Source organism: Stomoxys calcitrans, chromosome 1 (genome assembly GCF_963082655.1).
Source record: "Stomoxys calcitrans chromosome 1, idStoCalc2.1, whole genome shotgun sequence".
NCBI lineage: Eukaryota > Metazoa > Arthropoda > Insecta > Diptera > Muscidae > Stomoxys > Stomoxys calcitrans.
In genome coordinates, this window is record NC_081552.1 from 257,285,217 (window position 1) to 257,309,182 (window position 23,966).

The 23,966-nt window shown below is 36.8% G+C and overlaps 1 protein-coding gene across 1 annotated transcript; it reads right to left on the bottom strand.

Moving 5' to 3' along the window:
• Positions 1-22,978, bottom strand: LOC106087165 (activating signal cointegrator 1 complex subunit 2 homolog). The gene is made up of 4 exons (XM_059360841.1): positions 22,343-22,978; positions 22,166-22,258; positions 16,118-16,270; positions 1-676 (listed from the first exon to the last, which is right to left on the bottom strand). Exons 1-4 carry the CDS (start codon positions 22,586-22,588, stop codon positions 350-352), a joined length of 819 nt encoding a protein of 272 aa, XP_059216824.1. The 5' UTR covers positions 22,589-22,978; the 3' UTR covers positions 1-349.
• Between the last annotated feature and the right edge of the window lie 988 nt (positions 22,979-23,966).

Below are 23,966 nucleotides of genomic sequence, written 5' to 3' on the forward strand. Positions count from 1 at the left end.
TAATGATAAAGTGTTATGTGAAAGTTTGGCTTTATTATAAATGTTCGAGTATTGAAAATGTTTAAAAAATTATGCATATGTACACATGCGCACTTCACATGTACTCACTACCCTGTGAGTTTGCATGGATTAACCAAAAATGAAAAAAAAAATGAATGAATGACAACTAAATACAAAAGTCCACTTTAATGTGCGAACTCTCTCATGCGAAGGACTCACAAATATAATCTTCTGCTAATAAATAAATGATACCATGAAACAAAAACGAGTTTTAGGAACACCTTCCTCTTTCTCACTCATTGAGCTGCTACATAAATTCTCCATAATTCTTGCTAATGAAAATCTCCACCTAATGTTGATATTGTGGCTGATACTGTTGCTTCAAATTGTAATCCTGGGCCTTTACAGCCTGCGCATGGGAGCGCAGCAATCCTTGATGTTGTGGTGGTGGAGGTGTGGGAATTTTTACCACAATATCTGTGGGCTCACGAATCACCTCAGCCTTGAAACCCTCCTTGGGATCAGCTGTATATTTGACTGTGCGTATGAAACCATCGGAATCGACCACTGAGTAGCTGCCCTTGATTACACCGCCATCACGTACCTCCTTGCGATTTTGGTAGTTGGTGAATTCATCATCCTTGACATCGAAACCGAATTGGTACGAAGAGTTTTGCTGGAAATAAAATGAAAAAAAATTGTGTTAAAAAAAAAAATGTATAGAAATTTTAATTGCACCAACAAATGTCACATTGGATGTAAGCTGAATATCCATCTGGACACAATTTATAGACTTTAGAAAGTAGTAAGTATTTTTTTTTTTTTTTTGCTTCAAGACTGGTACTATGTTTGCATTTTTTGCATACGTACACACTGGCGGAGGCTTTTAACAATGTGCGGAGCTACACACTGATCCAATCCTTAGACCAGTACCGGGTGGACCCGGTCCTTAGAGGCTGGATAAATCATATGCTAAGGAACAGGTGGAAAAAATGTGTGTCCAATGGCATAAATATAAGGGAGAAAGTGGCACAGGGCACGCCACAGGGGGGCATTTTTATCGCCATTCCTATGGGTAACCACCATAAATGACCTATTACGGATGCTGACTGAGGAGGGATTTGAACCCGTCTGTACAGACGATGTTATAATACTTCTAAGGGATAGGGATCCGAACGAGCTATGGAGAAGGGCCGAAAGTGTCTTGCATATGGCATTTGACTGGGCTAGAACCAGAGGTCTCAATGTTAACCCAGAGAAGACTGAAATAGGCTTGTTCACGAGGAAGACGAAGGTGGGCGAATTTAACGCACCACGTTTCCTCAATAAGACGATTTCGATATCTGACAAGGTCAAATACTTAGGTGTGATCTTGGACAGGAAACTGAATAGGAGGTGTCACATTCAGGAGTGTACTGCGAAGGCTCACAGATGTTGGGCACTATGTAGACGGGTCGTAGGCTCGAAATGCGGCCTGAATCCTAGGATAGTCCACTGGCTCCACAGGAGCGTTATTAGATATACTTACTTACGCCTCAATAGCTTGGTGGACTGCTATGGAGAAAAAGTGCAACCTAAGGACCATACAACAGATTCAGAGAACATGTTGTCTTGGCATGGGAGACATCTAGATAACCGACCCATTGACATGCAGATCAAGGGTGAGGCAGCCACTGCGGCTATGAGACTTAAAGCGATGGGAGAAGGGATTGAGGATGGCAGCAACTCATACCATCGCGGTATAATCGAGGCGACGATAGGAAACCTGGAAGGAAGGGGAGAGGTTTCCGATCGGATACCTGAGATGTACCTTGAAGTCGAGTGCGAGGCACTGCTGCCATCGGCACAGTCTTGGATTGACGGAACCCTAGTATTGCCATCTGGAAGATCATGTTACACGGATGGATCAAAGCTAGAGGACAGAGTGGGCCTGGGGGCTTACATTGAGAACCCAGAGACTGAGATCTGTTTTAAACTGCCTGACCATAATACGGTCCTGCAGGCGGAGATCCGGGCGATCACGGAATGCTTGAACTTGTGTGGTGTTAACGCGAGGACGTCGAGTGTGAACATCTTTACCGACAGTAAAATTGCCATAAGGGCAATAAAAACCTGGACGGTAAGGTCACGAATAGTCTTGCAGTGTAAGAAGCAGATTAACGCCTTCTCTGAGGATGGGAAAATCCCCATCGTTTGGGTGCCGGGCCATAACGGTCTAAGGGGAAATGAAAAGGCAGACGATTTGGCGGTGAAGGCCAGAGGAATGCCGTCAATAAATTTGGTTAACCCGAAGCCTTTCGGATCGACTCAGTCCAAGTTAAGGGAGTGGGCGACGAATGCGCATGCAACATTGTGGAACATCGAAACGGTCGGTAGGACGGCGAAAATCCTATGGGGGGATCCAGCAAGAAGGAAGTCAGTATAGCTATAAGTATCATAACGGGACACATAGGACTACGAGCTCTCTTATGTAAAATCGTTGCAGCAAGTGATGGCATGTGTAGGGCATGCGGGGAATATGATGAGACGTTGAAGCATTTCCTTTGTCATTGCCCGGCTTTCGCGTCCAACAGATACCGGTACTTAGGTGGAGACACAATATCACACAAGAACCAACTTAGGGGAGTGGCATTGAAAAAATTAAGGATTTTGTATGTAGCACGGAATTCCTAAATTAAAATTATCTTTTAAGAGGTTACTTTATAGTTTTTAGAGCGTACAACAAGCCGGTGTATGTCCATAGTGGCATGGGGCGGATTCATATCTGCACCCTCTTTTCAACCTAACCATGATTGCTTTTTGAGAATTTTTATTATAGATAACAGATTTTGCAGCAAAAAATTGATTTCATTCAAAAGGACATTCCGTGATAACTTAAGCAAAAAAAAATTATTAAAATTATTATGTTTTCATTGAGATTTTTGTAGTGTTTGCGAAAAATCTGCGTTTTTAACTGTTAAAAAACGAACATAGTACCAGCCTCAATTGGCAAAAATCTCTTGATTACCAGTTTAATGCCAGGTGTTTATTAAATAAGTAAGCCTCTAACACATTTGTTTATGACATCTCCACAATGTGTGGAAGTCATTAATAAAAGCCAATATCTAATTGCCATCGAATACACTCAGCTAAAATGTGTAACGACGCATGCCACAAAGTGAATGTCTTTACTAATGTGTCGTAAACTGCGACAGCGCGCCTTCATACTGCCTGCAACACCAAGTCTCTTGTGGCAGCAAACTTTGTTTGGCTCTCGCCGGCATAGGTAAGTGTTTGGCGTTAAGGAATGCCCCAATGAATGGCTAGATAGATAACTGCATACTCACTACACCAGTTAGCTGGCTAGAAGGAAACTAGCACTCATGCTAGTTGAACTCAAATCTGTGGCTGCCCTCTTTTGCCGCCTCAACACGCACAAAGTCGCAAGATTGTTATGCAACATATAGATCATATTACACAAGAAACGCACTTTTTTGTTGGAGTTGTTTTTATTTTTTTCTTCTGCTGTTGTCTTTTTTCGACATCTTATCTTATTGGCAATAAATATTTTTGCTTTTGTTCCTTTTTTTTTCGTTTGGAGGGTTTAAATAAAACCTGACCCAAAACTTGTTTGCAAAAAAAAAACTCAATCTAAAGTCAAAGCAACCCAAATGTAATAACAAGATCAGTTATGAAAGTTGTCTAACAAATTTTGACAATTACATATGAGCTGTGTTGTGCAGTGAGCATGCCTGACTCTAAGAGTGGAATGGTTTTATATGGACCATTTAGAAGCATTTGTGGGAAAGGGATTGGCTACTTGGCTGACTGATTCAATGTAGTCATTTTATGGCGTTAAAAAATGCGTAAAACTATTTAATTGCCAACTGCAGACTGTGGACATATTTTGGCGTCCTTGAACATTTGAATAGCTCTTATGCAGATATCGCAAGCAACGCCCAATCGCTTTTATGGTTCTTAGACAAATTGGTTTAACACTTGCGATTAGATTTAATGTGTGATACTAATTTTTGTTTTAAATAAATTAAGTTTAAAATGTTAGGGGGGAAAACTTGTGCTTGTGTCTTAAGTCTTTTGTTTGGATGTTTAAGTAGTGGGCTTAATAAATTTAGAATAAATATTTTTTATAAATAATTTTGGAAAAAAAAACATGTGCCACCGGCTAGTAATTGGAAACAAATGAAAGGTTGTAAAGTTATGGAAAATTTAGGTTGGTAGAATGCATAACAGTTTGGTAATATGTATAACAGTTTGGCAATGTGTATAACAGTTTGTTAATATAAGTAAAATATTCTCATTTAAAAAATATTCAAATGTAATTGATCAAAAGTCGTAAGTCTTTTGTTTGGATGTTTAAGGAGTCGATGATGTTGGAGACTACCGTAGCACAGAGGTTAGCATGTCCGCCTATGACCTGGGTTCGAATCCTGGCGAGACCACCAGAAAAAATGTTCAGCTGTGGTTTTCCCCTCCTAATGCTGGCAACATTTGTGAGGTATTATGCCTTGTAAAACTTATCTCCAAAGAGGTGTCGCACTGCGGTACGCCGTTCGGACTCGGCTTTAAAAAGGAGGCCCCTTATCATTGAGCTTAAACTTGAATAGGACTGCACTCATTTATATGTAAGAAGTTTGCCCCTGTTCCTTAGTGGAATGTTCATGGGCAAAATTTGCATTTGCAAGGAGTAGAGTTAATAAATTTAGTTTTTTTATAAATAAGTAGCTGAGCCGGACCCGGAGCGGGCTGAGCCTTCTTTTACTTTATATGGAACAACATTTTCCTTTCAATATTTATTTTCGACAATTAGTGATATACCATGCTACGAGAATAGTATATCGCTTGACTAACAGTTTAACAATATAAATGCCTTTATCTGAATCTCATATGATCTTTATTGGTCTACGAATTTAAGTTTGGATGTAAGGTGTACTCCATTATTAAAATACTTTATTTCAACTCGATATTCTCATGATGTCTGATTTAACGGTGTTTTCGGGGGTGAGGTGGTCCCCCAGACACTTGGTCCTAGAAAAATATCAGCATCGTGCTCTTCTCTCAAATACCATTTATTTAAACCCCATATTGCCATTGGTTTAGGGGAGTTTACAGGATGAGGCATCCCCCAGATATATGGCCCCAAAATTGGTTATTAAATCCGTTTTCTAATCATTTGAGCCACATATTGGCATGGTCGAAACATTTTTACTCTTTGTGAGTGTTTTGGAGAAGGGGTGATGCCCAAAATGCATGGTCCTTCATTTGGATATTAAATTCGTATACTACTCCCAAATACCTTTATTTGAGCCCCATATTGCGATGGTCAGTAAAAAATTGTTATTTGTGGGGTATTTTGGGAAAGTGGTAGACCCTCAGAAAATTAGTCCCGAAAGCGGGTATCAATTCTTGCTTTGTCCCCAATACCTTTTTATTTAAGACCCACATTGACATGGCCGGTAAATATGCCCGATTTAGGGGTGTTATGGGGAGTGGGGTGGTCCCCCAAACACTAGGCCCTGAAAATATATCAGCAACGTGCTCTATTCTCATATATCTGTATATCATTTATTTGAACCCCCTATTGCCATTGGCCTCAAAATTGGATATAAAATTCGTTTTCTTATCTCAAATACCATTCATTTAAATCCCTTACTGCAAAAGCCGGCAAATATGTCCTGTTAGGAATATGGGTATTAAAAACTATGAATATCTAGCTCCACTGTCTTGAAGACCCAAATTGTCTTGGTGAGCAAATACGTCCTATTTGGGGGTCATGGTCTACTACCAAACATATTTCATTTTAGCCCCATTTTTCCATAGTCGGCAAACATGACCGGTTTGGGGGGTGTTTTGGGGGGATGGGGCGGCCACTCAGTGACTTGGCCTTGAAAATATATATGGGATTCGTGTTCTACTTTAAAAACCTGTTATTTAAGCCTCATATTGCAATGATCAGCAATTATTTCCCATAGGCACTTTTCCCGAATTTTGATATCAGATTTGTCCTTCACTTCCAAAGACCTTTCATTTAAGCCCCATATTGCTATGGTCGTAAATTTTTCCTCTTTGGGGGATGTTCTCAGGGATGGGCGGCCCCCAAACACTTGGTCCCATATCTGGATATCAGATTCGTATTCTACACTCAAATACATTTAAGCCCTATATTGCCATGGTCAGTATATAAGTGCTGATTGGGGGGTGTTTTGGGGAAGGGGTGGACCCCCAGAAACTTGGTCCCACATTTGAATATCAAATTCGTATTCTACTCGCAAATACCTTTCATTTGAGGCCCATATTGTCATGGTCGTTAAATATGTCCGATTTTGGGGTGTTTAGAGGATTGGGGTGGTACCCCGACAATTGTATATCAGATACGTTTTCTTATTTTAAATACCTTTCATTTGAGTCCCATATTGTCGTGATTGGTCTATATATACATTTGGTAAGTTTTGGGAAAGAAAGAGGGTGCTGATATTAAATTGCCCCATGCCACTATGGACTTGCCGGAAGGCAAGTTGCGTAGCAATAAATGGGCGACCGTTAGAAAAGAAGCTCTCGTCGGCGAAGGCACGGAGTTTTTTCAAGTAAGTAAATTTCTCTGACGCGCCCTGTATATGGAATGGAATATGGAAAAATAAGTCTGCTGATATCAGCAAACAATGTTTGCTGATTATATTTAAATTTTATCCCTTTAAAGGAAGCGCTATCAAAAATTTTACCATCTGAACGATCGTAAGGAATTTCCTATATATTTATGTAGTTGAATAGTTTTTTTAACTTCTGTTAGAAAAAGTACGTCTTATGCATAGTGTGATTATTTATAGGCCTGATGGCTTCGCATTGCATAAAATGAAATAAATAAATAAAAAAATTACACAAAAACTGTTTTTTTTATTCAAAGTGGTATATAAGAACTGGTATTTTTGAGAATTGATATGGAAGATTGAACGTGGACGTATTTTTTAAAATAAAAAATTTTAGAGTTTTAGTTCAAAATATAATCTGTTACATATATTGATAAACTGTTATTTTTACACATTGTGAAACTGTTATACAAGCAAAAATTCGAATTATATCACAAAAGAATCCGGTCAGCATTATAGTATTTTCATGTGTCTAATCGTAAAACTGCTATACAAAAATTTTCACCCCTATGCCTACTTATATTGCCGAAGTCGGTTCAGATTTTTGAGGGGAAGACCCTACTTCCCAAAGGTATAAATCAGGTGCATCATTTGACAAGAAAAAAAGTAAGTACTGACTAAAGCCCGGCACGTTTTGATCCCGTATAGCACAGTGAATTATAACCGCACAGTGAATTACATTATATATGGAAGCTAAAGCTACATCTGCACCGTTTTTGACTATATTTAGTAGGCAGAGATGCGCTCATAGTCAAAACTCGGGAATATTCACAGACAAATGCGCTAACTATGAGCCTTTAAGTGCAAATCTGGCAATACAGACATATAAGAACAGTATCTAAATCTGACTGGTTTTTGACAAAGTTGTGTAGAGATAGAGGTGGTCAAATTTTTGCAAAATTTTAGGAGCATAGGAGCATGTTGATTAATGCGCATGCTTAGCTCTTCAACTGAAAATCAGGCAATTAATGGATATGGGAGCTATATCAAAATCTAAACTGATTTGCAAATAATCCAACAACAACATCAATAGTTGTGTAAGAATTTCATGTATTAAATTTCTTGAAGATCATTTCAAAATGTTCTATATAATTTCAATCTTATTCAAAATCGTATAAATCAAAGTATACACGAGAGCAATATCTAAATCTGAATCTTCTAATCACAATAGGATTTGTCTCTAGACCAAAAAAAAGAACCCTTAGATAAACTTCAGGATGTTTGATGACGATTTCATAATGAGGATAATTGGATGAAAATTGCAATCTATTCTTTGACTGCAGTTTAAAATGGAACGGACAATCGGGCATGGCTAAATCATCTCCAAAAATGATGTTGAATTAATCCATATACTTTCACTATCTCTATTTCTTCTAGTTGTTAAAACAAATTCACCAAATTGTTACACCTTATCCCACAGTAGTGGTGTAGGATATAATTTTTTCTAATCTGTCAGTGAACTGAAATATGCATCAACGACTTTAACCTTATCGAACGTCTCCAAATCTCATCTAATGTAATAATCAACAACCAAAAAACCCCAAGCACTCAAAAAGAGGAGGACATCCTTAGCTATCACATCAATTATATTTCAGCAAAAATATTTTAATTTTATATTGCAATAAATCAAGACATGCCACATCTCCACCAAACAATGACTTGCAGCAGGGCGATAGAGGATGGCTTGCAATATTTTGCTTTTCAAAAAGGTTAGCAACTCAAGGTTATGTGGCGAGAACATGCCTACATTTTAGCTCAAAATAACAAAGAAATCGAATGTTTGCTCATTTGTCGGCAAATTCACTCGCCAAGATTTCGATTTTCAAAACAGCATTTATTTTAAGTGGAAGCAGCAGTAGAAACCAGACAAACTCCCAATGTAAAAACCAAAGGAAACATGCATTTTCAACGGATGATTGGTAATGCTGATGAACATGCCTAAGAACATGGACACCACCAAGATTGATAGAGACATGTTGAACAACAGACGGTTGGATGAATGAATGGATTGAGGCCTTTTAGGCATATAGACTGAAAACCATTGTTGTTTGATGTTCATTGAGTTCCACCACTGCCAACGCCACACTTCACTGCTATAAACTGGGTTAAGGTAGTTGTTCTAGCTGCAAAAGCCCCATACAGCCAGTCAGTCTCTCAGCATACCATGATTGGGTGCAGCCCCAAGTAAAACTTTGCAAAAATTTATTGTCGTCCAATGTGGTGTGATGGAATATTTCCACACAATTAACTCTAAATGAGAACTATATATAGAGTTTAAGCGGCGAGAAGGTGGGCTGGCTGCTCTGTCACCCAATGTCTACCACAGAGTACCCTTTCTGTTAAAATATTGTTGCAATTAGCCAAGAAAAACTTGCCATTATCACCAGATCTTAAGAAGTCTTACCAAATGATCAATGTTGGATTTTGAAAGCAACCAAAGCAAAAACCAAAACTCAAATGCCACGCGAGGTAATTGAAAGGAAATTACCAGTCATTCCAAGCATGTCAATAAAGTTGTATTTAAAGAACTATTATTACTTGGTGTACACTATTAATAAAAAAAAAACTTAATAAGTAATATTGCTCGGTGATGACAAATTGGAATGAAATCTGGTTTGTGGTAGAAAGAAATTTCGGAAATTTTTTTATTTGCACTATGTTTCGCAAAGGGAGTATAATAGGGGTGTTTCATTAAGACCAGTACTTGCTTTCAGTCATCTAATGAAGACTTATTGAAAAAGTTTGCAAATTTTGCCCATGGACATTTCACTAAGGAACAGGAACAAACTTCTCACATATCAATGAGTGCAGTCCGATTAAAGTTTAGGCTTAATGATAGGGACCTCCTTTTTATAGCCGAGTCCGAACGGCGTGCCGCAGTGCGACACCTTTTTGGAAAGAAGTTTTACATGGCCTAGTACCTCACAAATGTTGCCAGCATAAGGAGGGGAACCACCGCTGAGAATTTTTTCTGATGGTCTCGCCGGGATTCGAACCCAGGCGTTCAGCGTCATAAGCGAACATGGTAACCTATGCGCTACGGAGGCCTTCACCCTTAATCGCCACATCGGTCTATATGACAGCTTTATCTAAATAAAGTCCTTTCTTTACAATATTTGGGTCGGATCGCATGTGGCCTAAAACTACTTACTGTTTCAAATTTCAGCGAAATCGGATAAAAAATAAAGCTTTTATTCGCTTCAGACCCTTTATCGGCAGATCGGTCTGTATGGCAAGTATATCTAAATATATCGATCCGAATCATATTTGGGACGAATGTGTGGAGGCTTAAAATAACCCTCTGTTTCAAATTTCAGCGAAATCGGGTAATAAATAAATCTTTTATGGGTTTCAGACCCTTTATCGGCAGATCGGTCTATATGACAGCTATGTCTAAATATAGTCCGATCTGAACCATATTTGGATCCTATGCTAGGAGGTATAAAACAACTCATTGTTTTAAATTTCAGCGAAATCGGTTAAAAAATACCTAAATACAGTCCGATATGGGCCATGTTTGGGACAGATGTCGGGAGGTCTAAAACTACGCAACTCTCAAATTTCAGCGTAATAGGATGAAAAATAAAGCATTTTTTGGCATTGGACCCTTTATCGTCAAATCGGTCTATACAGCAGCTATACCCAAATATGATCCGATCTGGGCCGTTCAAGAACTTAACCAGCGTGCATCAAAAAGATACGTCTTTGTGCCAAATTTCAGCTCAATAACTCAATTTTTGAAGGCTGTACAGTGATTAAGACAGACGGACAGACACACGGACATCGTTAAATTGTCTTAGAATTTTAACGACGATCCGAAATATATATTCTTTGTAGGGTCGGAAATTGTTATTTCGATGAGTTGCAAACGAAATGACTAAATGAATATAGGGGGATATCCTACGGTCTTGGGTTTAAAAATATACTTTTATTAATTGGATTCCTCGGAACATTCTTAAATGATAACAAGTATAAGCGTGCTATGTTCGGCCGGGCCGAATCTTATATACCTTCCACCATGGATCGCATTTCTCAAATTCTATGTGTGGTATCTCTTTTTAATTCGAGCTATATCAAGTTATAGTCCGATTCGGATCATTAATGAATGCTGAACATTGTAGAAGTCATTGAGTAAAATTTCAGTTCATTCGGATAAGAATTGCGCCTTGTAGGGGCTCATGAAGCAAAATCGGGAGATAGGTTTATATGGGAGCTGTATCAAGCTATTGATCGATTCAGACCATATTAGACACGTATGTTGAAGGCCATGAGAGACGCCGATGTACAAAATTTCTGCCAAATCGGATAATAATTACGCCCTCTAGAGACTGAAGAAGTCAAGACCCAAGATCAGTTTCGAACTTGGGACCTTTGTATTGTAAATCTTCTGATGTACGCTCTGTGCAACAAAACTACTAAAATCACTCCCATGTGTTCGAATATTGTGTCTATAAAAAGAATACGTCAAACATTAACACGAAGTCATGGCTAATAGAATTAAAGTTTGCTTTTGTGCTGTTAGCTAATATTTAAAGGAGAAATTAGTGTCTCATTCAAACAATAGTTTTGTGGATGTATGCCTTGAGCGTCTGCTTTGAAAACGGAAGGTTCTTGCTTCAACTCTCGGCTGCGATAAAGGTAAAGTTTGAATTTCATTTATAATTTGAATTAAGAAAGGCGCGAACGTGTTTGAGTCGAAGTAGTTATCTTTTAGCAACGTTCAACTGAGATAATATGTCATTATTTTTTGACAACTTGTATGCTTAGACATAAGTACTTATTTTTCGCCTATTGGTATGTTTGTGCGGAAAGACTTTCCTCCTAGGATATCGCCATGTAAAAGTAATAAGAAACGATGCCTAAAAATAAGTAGTTATTAGTTTTTGAATGAGCTTACCTTTCTGGTTATTTGGTAATGAGAGTTTTTGCTGGGTTATGTATAATAAACAAGTGCTTTGAAAAGAAACCCGATTTAAGGCTCTTGTCAGCTGATTTTATAAATGGAAAAACAAATGATTGAGTCATTAAAACAAGTTCTAAACGAGGTTTAAAGCACAAAATAAGTAACAAATGAAAATTCATTCTAGGCCCCTAATTATTGGGTTGCCCAAAAAGTAATTGCGGATTTTTTAAAAGAAAGTAAATGCATTTTTAATAAAACTTAGAATGAACTTTAATCAAATATACTTTTTTTACACTTTTTTTCTAAAGCAAGCTAAAAATAACAGCTGATAACTGACAGAAGAAAGAATGCAATTACAGAGTCACAAGCCGTTGAAAAAATTTGTCAACGCCGACTATATGAAAAATCCGCAATTACTTTTTGGGCAACCCAATATAATGCCCTATTCTAATATTCACTACACTTAGAAAAAGCTTACCGTAAATAGGAGTTAATTACATAATACTCGTTAGTTCATGATATTTACCCACTTTAAAATTCGTAAAAAGTGAGAAAATAAACGTTGTTCGAATAAAACTAACTACTGGTGAGTATAGATAAAGTAGCTTACAATTCAGGTGAAGTTAGTAATTTTCATTAAACGATAATTTTTAAAATAAGCGAGAATTTTACAAAACATTAGCAAAAGCATATCATCGTTGACAATACCTTTTCTGAAATGTATTACTGAATGAACTACTTAAAGAAATAAAAATTTTTAGTTCAATATAACTAAAACTTTCATTTCCATTCCCATTTCTTGAGTTCACTAATATATGCTCGAAATTAAGAACAATTTAGTAAACACACTTCTAATGGTGGAACGTTGTATCTATAACAAAATTAGCATGTCCTTCTTTGATGAAAAGAAGTAAGAAAATGTTTTGCTTTTGTGTTCTTAGTAAATATTGAAATGGGAAAATAGTCGAAGACTCAAACAGCATTGACGATGTGGATGAATGCGTAGAGCGTCTGCTTCGTAAACAGAAAGTTCTTGGTTCAATACTCGGCTGGGACAAAAGGTGAAGTTTTATTTAGCTAATAATTGCAATATTTCATATTAAATTTGTATTCTTCACAATAGCTGAGCAATTGATAGCGTAGGGATGGAAGACAGGCGGAAATAAATGGGTTGAGTAATAAAGATGTGTTCAATTGGTGGATGCTCCGGAGTGTTCGGAATAATCGAATATTTTCAATAATTTTATCTTTCATTTTCAATGCTCTTTAGTTCATATCTTACCTGTGGGAAGTTGGAAGTGGACTAATACTATGTATAATCAATTTCGTAGCTATAAAGAAATTGTTGAACTCGCAACGAGCATAGTATTCTTTAGCGCTATAGGAAGTTCAATATTTTCCAAATGTAGTTCATTTTAACTAGTGTTGAGGTTCAAAATTTTTTGAGGGGAATAGTTGAAGACCAAATCTTAATACTGTATTTCTTCGAAACATATAAACTCCAGCTCAATTTCAACTAAGACTTAATCAAAATAGGCTTCAAGCCTTTTTAAGGCTCCTTTCTAAAAAAAATACTTTACAATTTTGACATGTGTTTTAAGAATATTTCCCAATTTAAACATTATCAGATTTGCATTCACACCACAAAATATCTCCATTCATATGAAGTGTTTTTCCATTTTTGGAAAATTTTTTCCCACTCACATGAGTGCTGTTAACATGGTCTCATTTGAATTGGCCAAAAACTGGTTGTGGTGCATACCAAAGGTGAGTGTGCATAGAAACCAAATGGCAAAGAAATCAAAATGAAAGGAAACTCTAAAACAAAGACGGACCAACAATATTTTCCAGTTTATTTTTTCGCCAAAAAAATAGAAACGTTTGCGCCAAACCAATCAATGTGCATTTCCGCACGGAAGACAACAACACCAACATGCGATGTGAAGCAATCACAAAAGCTATGGCGGTGGAAAAAGCCACACAGAGAGCAGCATCAGCATCCGTTTTCTCGAGCAAATGTTGATTTCTTATTTGTTGCATGATGCTTTTCTCGGTCTTGGTTTCGGCATTTTTGTTTTTGCGATTCATTTTCATTGCTGAGTGTTTGATAAACTTGAAGCACTGACACAATTGGAATTAGTGGATGGTAAAACATGTCTGGCTTGCCGCTGAACTCGACTTCAACCAACTACCACCAACATCCAACCATACGTAAATAGCTAGGCGCATCAATGAATGTGGTAACACATCAACCATACTCGGTGGCGCATGCGCAGTAGTTAACCCTCTATTGGTTTTCTTTAATGGTGTTAATGACCTTATACACATGCATACCATATAACCACCACATTCACAATGCAATAGTTGCGCTATGCTTGCCATTTCATTGGCGGCTGCATTAAATCATGTAATATTTAAAAATTTCTTTTTTTTTTGTGATTTTTTATAATTCGTATATATCCGTCCGTCGGTATCTCCATCCGTCCGCCACTTGCTGATTACATTATGTGGCTAATAAAAAAATTAACAACAATTTACCAGACTATGAATGTCGATTTACAAATATCATTGTTGTTGGTTGGCCTTTGAAGAGGTAGTAAGTTGATTCAAAATATTACCATACAATTGGCATGGAAAAAAAGGGGGACTCTTGTTGAAATGAAGGCGTTGGTTTTTTTTTCTTCCCCACAAAAGCTAACAAGTAAAAGTAACCGAGTTTGCTTGGGAGCAAAGTTCATTTAGCCATGGAAAAGGTAGTTAGGATAGTATGAATAGATAGGAGGAAACAATATGCATGCTGATATAGTCAATTAAAGACCATATATGTAAAAAACTTATTTGAAAGTGGGACAAAACCTATCTTTTACTATGATTCACTATATATGCTATGCATGAGGCTAGTAAGGGATATAATTTGAAAATTGCATAACATTTTTAGACTTTTATGTAAAAAAAAGTGAAAAGATTTGGCTAAAAGTTTGGAAATTCCCAGCAAATTGATGAAATTGTTTGTCAAAGACCAAAATCCCTCGCTCCAACTATCGACAAGAACATCAACAAAACTTTAGCGTTGTATAACTCACTCGCTCTACATTAAAAATTCGACATTTGCGATAACTTAAATCATGTTTAACATATGATCTACTTGAAGAGCCGCTTAGTCATGGTGTTTTGTCTCCACTTAAATTACCTCAAAAGGTTTATATCTAATACATTCCTTTGAGAAATAAAGAAACATTCCAGTAGGCATGAACAATTTTAGCCCTAATTTAAAAAAATTACTTTTTATAGCCATGCCGCAGAGAAAAGTTTACACGAATTATCATTGCAAAATTTTTCTTTTAACCGTTATGCCATTTTGTACTCTGTGCAAAACATTCTTACCCAGCAAAAACACTCATTACCAAATAACCAGAAATGTAAGCTCATTCAAAAACTAATAACTACTTATTTTTTGGCATCGTTTCTAATTAGTTTTACATGGCAATGTCCTAGGAGGAAAGTACTTCCGCACAAGCATACCAATAGTTCAAAAATAAGTACTTATGCCTCAGCATACAAGTCATCAAAAAATAATGACATATTATCTTAGTTGAACGTTGCTAAAAAATAACTACTTCGACTCAAACACGTGCGCGCCTTTCCACACCACCACGTTCTCAATGCTCAGTTTCTTTGAGATGACAAATTTTATATGAATAATTCCAAATATAAATGAAATTCAAACTATACCTTTATCGCAGCCGAGAGTTGAAGCAAGAACTTTCCGTTTTCAAAGCAAACGCTCTACGCATTCATTCACATAACTATTGTTTGAATGAGATACTATTTTCTCCTTTAAATATTAGCTAACAGCACAAAAGCAAACTTTAATTCTATTTCATCAAAGATAGCTATGACTTTGTGTTAATGTTTGATATAATATTTTTATAGACACAATATTCGAACACATGGGGGTGATTTTAGTAGTGTTGTTGCACATAGCGTACATCAGAAGATTTACAATACACAGATCCCGAGTTCGAATCTCGGACCAGCAAAATGATTTTTAACTTTTTTATTTCTTTAAAATTATGCCCACAGCATACGGAACAATGCACAGACTTGTGGAGAGGTAAAAAATATTAAAAATATTTTTTATATAAACAACGCCACAGTACTTCCGTGCTAGTGCTACTAAGTGGTGTCGCTTTGCGGCAAGCCATTCGGGCTCACCAAAAAAAATGGAGGTCCCTTATCATTGAGCTTGACATTGTAACAGACAGCTCTCATGGGTATGAGATAATTTTGTCCGCAGTTTCTTAATGGCATTTTTATCAATACCAAGGTTATTATAATGATTTTTTTCTATTATTACAAATAAGTGCTTATTTTTGAGCTTCATTGAATGTTGTATGTAATGACATTTGTACTACCACTAACACAGATGGCATTCCTGTTGATAACTCGTTATATTTTAGCAACTAGTAAATCTTAGGATAATATGTCATCCATTATTTTACATGCCAAAAATAATGACACGTATTTACCAAGTTTTTGCTGGGGTATGAATATATTTTTACTTTTTACTTACATCCTCATATTCCTCTTCTTCTTCCTGAATTTGTGCTTTGCTCTTTGGCCTAGCCGCTTGATATTGCTGTGGTATAGCCTGTGGTCTTCTGGGTGCTGGTGCCTGAGCTTGTGGCTGACGATATGACACTTGTTGGGGTTGTTGGTATTGAATCTAAAATAATAGGAAATAGATTTTTGTTATTTTTTTAAGAAAGCTTCAATAAAATTAAGTAAAAAACAAAAAGATCAACCGATTATGAAATAAAACATAATAAAATAATTCGTAATATTGTTCCTATATAAAACCATTAACTGTGCTTCGCTATACGCTAAATTGCTTTTAAAAAATGATTTTCTTTAAATCTTTTAAAACTTGTGCTTTAAAAATCAAGATTATCTGGGCATTGGTCCCTCTCAGATCCACATTATCCAATTTGTTTGCCTATTTGTTATCCACGAACTTTCAAAATTATGTAATGAAGTTACCATACCAAATAGTGCACTAAAAAATTAATAAAGTAAAAAGGCATTAAGTTCGGCCGGGACGAACTTTGAATACCCAAGACCATGGGTATAAATGAAAACCCCCTTTCGTCATGATCCGGTGAAAAATGCATAGTTTATGCCCACATAGCAGCTTAATCGAAATATGGTCCGATTTGGGCCAAATTAGACACGGATATTGACTGGTCTAATAAGTACAAGTCACATTGTTCAATTTTGTAGAGCAAAATATTGGTCTTTTTGGTAGCCATATCCAATAACGACCATTCTAAACCATATACGACACGGATGTTGGAAAGCCTAATTTAAGTCACTGTGTCAAATTTGAGCGAAATCAGATAGTAAATGTGTTTTTTATGGGGTCAAGACTTTAAATCGAGAGATCGGTTTATCTGGACCGATTTGGGCCAAATTGAAGAGAGCTATCGAAGAGCCTAACACAACTCACTGTTCTAAATTTCGGCGAAATCGGACAATAAATGAGCCTTTTATGGGCAGAAAAACCTTAAATCGAGAGATCGGTCTATATGGCACATATTTCAAAATCTGGACCGATCTGTGCTATATTGCAGAAAGATATTGAGGGCTTTACTTAACTCACTGTACCAAATTTTGGCGACATCGGAAAATAAATGCGCCCTTTTTGGGCCTAAGACCCTAAATCGGGGGATTGGTCTATATGGCAGCTATATTCAAATCTGAACCGATCTGGGCCAAATTGAAGAAGGATGTCGAAGAACCTAACACAACTCACTGTCCTAAATTTCAGCAAAATCGGATAATAAATGAGCCTTAAATCGAAAAATCGGTCTATATGGCAACTATATCCAAATCTGAACCGATCTGGCCAAATAACAGAACGCACTGACCCAAATTTCAGCAAAATCGGATAATAAATTCACCTTTTATGGGCCTAAGACCCTAAATCGGCGGATTGGTCCATATGGCAGTTATATTCAAATCTAAACCGATCTGGGCCAAATTGAAGAAGGATGTCGAAGGGCCTGACACAACTCACTTTTCCAAATTTCAGCAAAATCTGAAAATAAATGTGGCTTTTATGGGCCTAAGACCCAAAATCGGCATATCGTCTATATGGGGGCTATATCAATATATAATCCGATATTGCCCATCTTCGAACTTAACCTGCGAATGAACAAAAAAGAATCTGTGCAAAATTTCAGCTCAATATCTTTATTTTTAAAGACTGTAGCGTGATTTCAACAGACAGTAGGACGGACATGGCTAGATCGTCTTAGATTTTTACGCTGATCAAGAATGTATGGTTGCCCAAAAAGTAATTGCGGATTTTTCATATAGTCGGCGTTGAAAAATTGTTCACAGCTTATGACTCTGTAATTGCATTCTTTCTTCTGTCAGTTATCAGCTGTTACTTTTAGCTTGCTTTAGAAAAAAAGTGTAAAAAAAGTATATTTGATTAAAGTTCATTCTAAGTTTTATTAAAAATGCATTTACTTTCTTTTAAAAAATCCGCAATTACTTTTTGGGCAACCCAATATATTTGTATAGGGTCGTAATGGTCGTATTTGTATAGGGTCGGTCGTATTTGTATAAATGAATATACCCCCATCCTTCGGTGGTGAGTATAAAAATAAGAACAGCATATTGATATTTCGTATAACATTGTCCTATGACCGTTAGTCTACTGTTCGAATATAATAATTTTGTCATAGATTTTTATAATTAAAAAGCTGAACTCGTGCAGCAATTGTTCTCTGTATTGAATACAAATATTTAAAAGTTAGCTAAGGATTTTCAATCAATTATGAGAACATTTAAAATGTAAATTGGGGCAGTCTCATAAAGCGAAACCTTTTGGAAGTATTGAATTTAAGCGGGACATCGACATGCAAATTTTCATTTTCGTTTATGTTACACATTGAGCATCGAGGATTTGAGTTCTGAAAGAAACGGTTTTCATTCAGTTTTATCATGTTGCTTCTGGCCTCAAAGATCCACCTTATTTCGTCTTGGGTATACAAGTTGTTCAGATATAAGTGACCATATTGTTTTCCAATATAATTTCAATATTTTCTTGGCTCAATGCTCCAGCTGAGCAACAACAAGATAGCAGGAGCCGGTTGCTTATGATATAGAAAGAAAGGTTTCCCAGCTTTTAGTAACCAATAGGGGCGACAGCAAGTACACCCAGAACCCAACCTAGATAAAATGTTTACCACCTGCACTGAATGGGTAAGCAGTTAAACGACTACGTTGTAATAAGGCAACAGGAGCCGATGGGTTACCAAATGATTTTAATCTGCTGTTTTAACTAAAACATCAAAAGCATATTGATTCTCGAGCAATAACCATAATTTAATCTACTCAATAAACTTTTATTATTTAGCTAGTTTTGCTAATGGCCTATGCAATTTAAGAAGGCAGTGGAAAAGAAAGTAGCAGTACAAAACACTGCACGGGATAACTATGAGCACCACACAGATTGGTACTTTAAGCTTCGACCTTTATGGTGTTCAGATATCAGTATATATCAATGTCGTACTTATATCATAAAGGCGCTATCGCAATGAATTCGATATAAGTACAACCTACCATCGTACGGCCCTTGAAGCCTTCACTCTTAAAGGTATCCGATGAAGTTCCTTTAATATGAATCGAAACATGTAATTGTACGTTTGGTGTTGGGATATCTTCCGACTTTACTTTTCCATTGCAAACAAAACAAAAACTTCGATCACTAAGCTTGTCTCGAAAGAGAATTAAAATAAGAATTATGAAATAAAAATTATCTAAGCTTAAAAAAAATTTATTAATTATTTTTTTTTTAATTTATGATTCACAGCTTCAAAATTTAAGAAATTCTGTTTTAAAGTTAAAGCGGTTCGAAAATTATTTTACTTAAAAGTTTGAATCCTGAAAGTATGGCAACCCTGCATTACATGGACCTAAAATCATGCATGTCTGTCGACCGACAGACAATCCTGGCGAGAACATCAGAAAAAAATATTCAGTGGTGGTTTTCCTCTCCTAATGCTGGCGACACACAGTAGGAGAAAAACGAAAAAAAGAAACTAGTAAAAAATTCTAAGATCATCGGATGAAAACTGCGACCTGTACATTGTTCGCCAATTAACATGAACAGACAGACATAGCACAATCGGAAAGTGATTCTGAGCCGATCGGCGTACTTATTAATGGGTCTATCTCTCTTGCTTTAGCACTGACGGAAAAACGGCGGCACTTTGCCAATACCGGCTGGTATTATTTTATTCACGTTATTGGCAAATGTTTTTAACAAAAGGGTTTTGCAGCAATAGACTTAAAATATTGACGCCAGTGAAAAATATTTGTTTTAATTTAATAAAATGTTTTAATACAATTTGGGCAAATTCTTGACAGCTGTGAAAATGGAAATTATTATTTTGTTACTGTTAATGAAATGAGCCAGTTTGGTATCAACTTTTACCGTACCACAGAGAACAAATTTTCATTTTAAATTTTTACTATGTTAAAGCAACAAACCAAATAGTTGAGTTTAAATTCCACCACCGATGAAATAGTCATTACAAAGGAGATATTTGTTGTGTTTTATACAAGTACTATGTAGTGCAAATCTGGATAAATCAGTTATTATATTTTGTTATGGCATGAAATCGATCACCATCCAGTAGTGAAATTCAGTAAAGTGTTTTAATGAAATTCGTTAACAGAAAAGTTAACAAATTTGGTATTCAATAACCACATTCAACGATAATCGACACCGTTAAAATCAGCTGTTTACGCTTGCGAATATAAATTCGTTAACAAAACGGCAGACAATTATTTGGTGTTTACTTTAAAGACAAGAAATAGCATGTAAAAAGGTGTTAAGTTCGGCAGGGCCGAACTTTGGATACCCACCACCTCGGGTATAAAAGTAAACCACCTTTCGTCAAAATCCGGTGAAAAATGCATACCTTATGCACCATAGAAGCTACATCGAAATTTGTTCCGATTTGGACCAAATACTAATAAGTACAAGTCATTGTTCAATTGTGCATAACAAAATTTTGATCTTTTTAGTAGCTATATCTAAAAATCCGATCTGAACCATAAACGACACGGATGTCGAAAAGCCTAACATAAGTCATTGTGTCAAATTTCAGAGAAATCGGATTATAAATGCGCATTCTATGGAGCCAAGACTTTAAATCGAGATATCGGCCTATATGGCAGCAATATCCAAATCTGGACCGATCCTGGCCAAGTTGCAGATAACTGTCGAAGAACCTATCACAACTCACTGTCCCAAAATTTCGGCGAAATCGAGCATAAATGCGCCTTTTATGGGCCCAAAAGCTTAAATCGAGAGATCGTTCTATATGGCAGCTATGTCCAAATCGGGACCGATCTGTGCCATACTGCAGAAGTATATCGAAGAGATTAACTTAACTCACTGTCCCGAATTTCGGCGACATCGGACAATAAATGCGCCTTTTATAGGTCGAAAACCTTAAATCGAGAGATCGGTCTATATGGTAGCAATAACCAAATCTGGACCGATCTGGGCCTAATTAAAGAAGCGTGTCGAGTGACTTAACACAACTCACTGTCCCAAATTTCAGCAAAATCGGATAATAAATGTGGATTTTATGGGCCTAAGACCCTAAATCGGATAATCGGTCTATATGGCAGCTATAACCAAATCTGGACCGATTTGGGCCAAATTGAAGAAGTATGTAGTAGGGCTTAACTTAACTCACTGTCCCAAATTTCGGCGAAATCGGACAAAAAAATTTGTGCCTTTTATGTGCCCAATACTTTAAATCGAGAGATGGGACTACATGGCAGCTATATCGAAATCTGGACCGACCTGGGTCAAGCTGAAAAAAAAAGATGTCGAAGGGCCTAACACAACTCACTGAACAAAATTTCAGCGAAATCGGACATAAATGCGCTTTTTATAGGCTCAAAACCTAAAATAGAGAGATCGGTTTATATGGGGGCTATATCAAGATATAGTCCGATATAGCCCATCTGCGAACTTAACCTGTTTATGGACAAAAGAAGAATCTGTGCCAAGTTTCAGATCAATATCTCTGTTTTTAAAGACTGTAGCGTGATTTCAACAGACAGACGGACGGACATTGCTAGATCGTCTTAGATTTTTACACTGATCCAGAATATATATAGGGTCGGAAATGGATATTTCGATGTGTTGCAAACGGAATAAAAAAAAATAAATATTCCCCCTTCCTTCGGTGGTGGATATAAAAATTCATAATTACAGTGGCTTTAGAGTTATACATTTAATTACTGAATTACAGTACAGAACAACTTTGCATTGAAATTCTATCCAGAACATCTGACTTGCGCAAATTGGAACTAAAATAAAATACATCAATTATCATTGAGCTTAAACTTGAGTCGGACGGCACTCATAGATTCATGTTTGCCCCTGTTCCTTGATAGAATGTTTTCATTATCTCAATACACTGGTTGGAGGTTCACAATGTTTTAAAAGGTAAAATTTGTAATTTATCAAACCCCGAAATAGAGAGTTTCTTTCTACTCCTTATTCACCTAAAGAACTGCCACTTACCTGTTGAGGTTGTTGCTGATGTTGCAGATAGTCCCTTACAGCGGGTGCAACATATCCTTGCTGTTGCTGATGTTGTAGCTGTGAAGCGCGAACCTAAAATTATACAAATAAAACGGAAACATTTCCAGATATTGTTTTTGTTCCACATCTCAAGGGTTTTATAAAAGTTCGCATTACTTGTTCCTGCACATTGTCCTTGACACGCAACTGTTGACCCGGAGTAATGTATTGTTGACTTTGTTCTGAATTTTGCTCATAAATGGGTGTAGCATCACCAGGCGCTGAGGCGGCACCAGCTCCAGCCTGTAATTGCTGATAGTATTGACGCAGATAGGCTGGATCGATTTGTTGATGCTGCTGGGCCCGAACATTACAATGGCCCATAATGGCCAAAGAAACAACAATTATTGCAAACACACGCATTTTAACACAGTTTTTTTTTCGTTTTGGCAATGTCTTATCACTGATTTTGATTACAAAAAAAGGCTTATACAACGAAATCACTTTTCACACAACCGCGTTTTTATTTTCTTTTCCTGGGAGCGCGAGAGGGAAATAAATGACGTCCTCGTTAACTGCGGTTACAATGGTATCTGCAGTGTATCAATACTGCTGCTTCAGCTTTTATAGGTGCACCTACTTTTGCCCATGCCTCTGCTCAGCGTTTCTTGGCTTTTTCAGTTTTTTTTTTTCGGCAGTTCATTTTAAACTGAAATCTGTCTTTCAGTTGGTTTTGGGGTTTTGTCTAGTTTGCTCGCCCGACGCTGGCTGGTCTAGCCGCCTTGCAAGAGATCACCCAAAATGAGACCAATGAAATGTGTGTTGTATGCGCCAGCTGTTGCCACCTCTGTCGCTTGTTACCACGTTTGTATCTACAAAATGTTTGCCATGTTGTTCCAGTTTGCTGTTGGTTGGCTTCAAACCTGGCTAACAACAAAGTAATTGTTAACGGTTAACAGCACTGCGCTTTAGACTCTCACTTTCAATGTTGCACTTACGTACTTTGTAGCGAACAGTAAAAACGCCAATTACCCCTACTTAAGTGACGTCGCTGAACCGGTTAATTATAGAGGCAGAGTAAGAGAGCACAATACCTCTGCCTTTAAATGAGAGGGACTTTGACTTCAAAAGACCACCTCAACCTATATTCTCTTACAACTACTTTGTTATTTAACAGCTGTGACCAGTTGACAAGTTCTGGATGTCGCCTTAAATTCGCCTCTTGATTTTCGTTAAGCAAGTATTATTTTGCTAAAAGAAAAAGTAGAAATTCGATTTATTTAGGATAATTAATTTAAAAAACCGTTTCATTTAAAAAAAAAATGGATTACAAATTTCGAATTCAAATGACGAATTTTTAAAATATTAAATTGGGAGATGGATCCATATGGTCCTTTCTAAACCATAAACAGTAAGGATGAGTCCAATACAAATCACCGCTCAGTTAAATAAGATACTGAATGCGCCTTTTTGAGCCCAATTTGGAAGATCGGTCAACTCGTATATATTTTAGCCTTTGGGGGCCAAATGCGACACGGATTTCAAGGAATATAATTAAATACACTTTTCCACATTTGAACGCAATCGGGTTATACGTGCGCCTTGTGTGGACCCCACCCCAAAATTGGCAGATCAATACCTGGTTCAGATATCGAGGGCTCTAAAACAACTCACTCTTCCTATTTCCCTACACAGAAAAAAATCGGAAAACATTTTCAATTTAAAGTTTAATTGAAAATAAAATCGTTCTCAGTTAACAAATTAATTTATTCAAAAAATTTTTTAATCGAATACCTTTGAT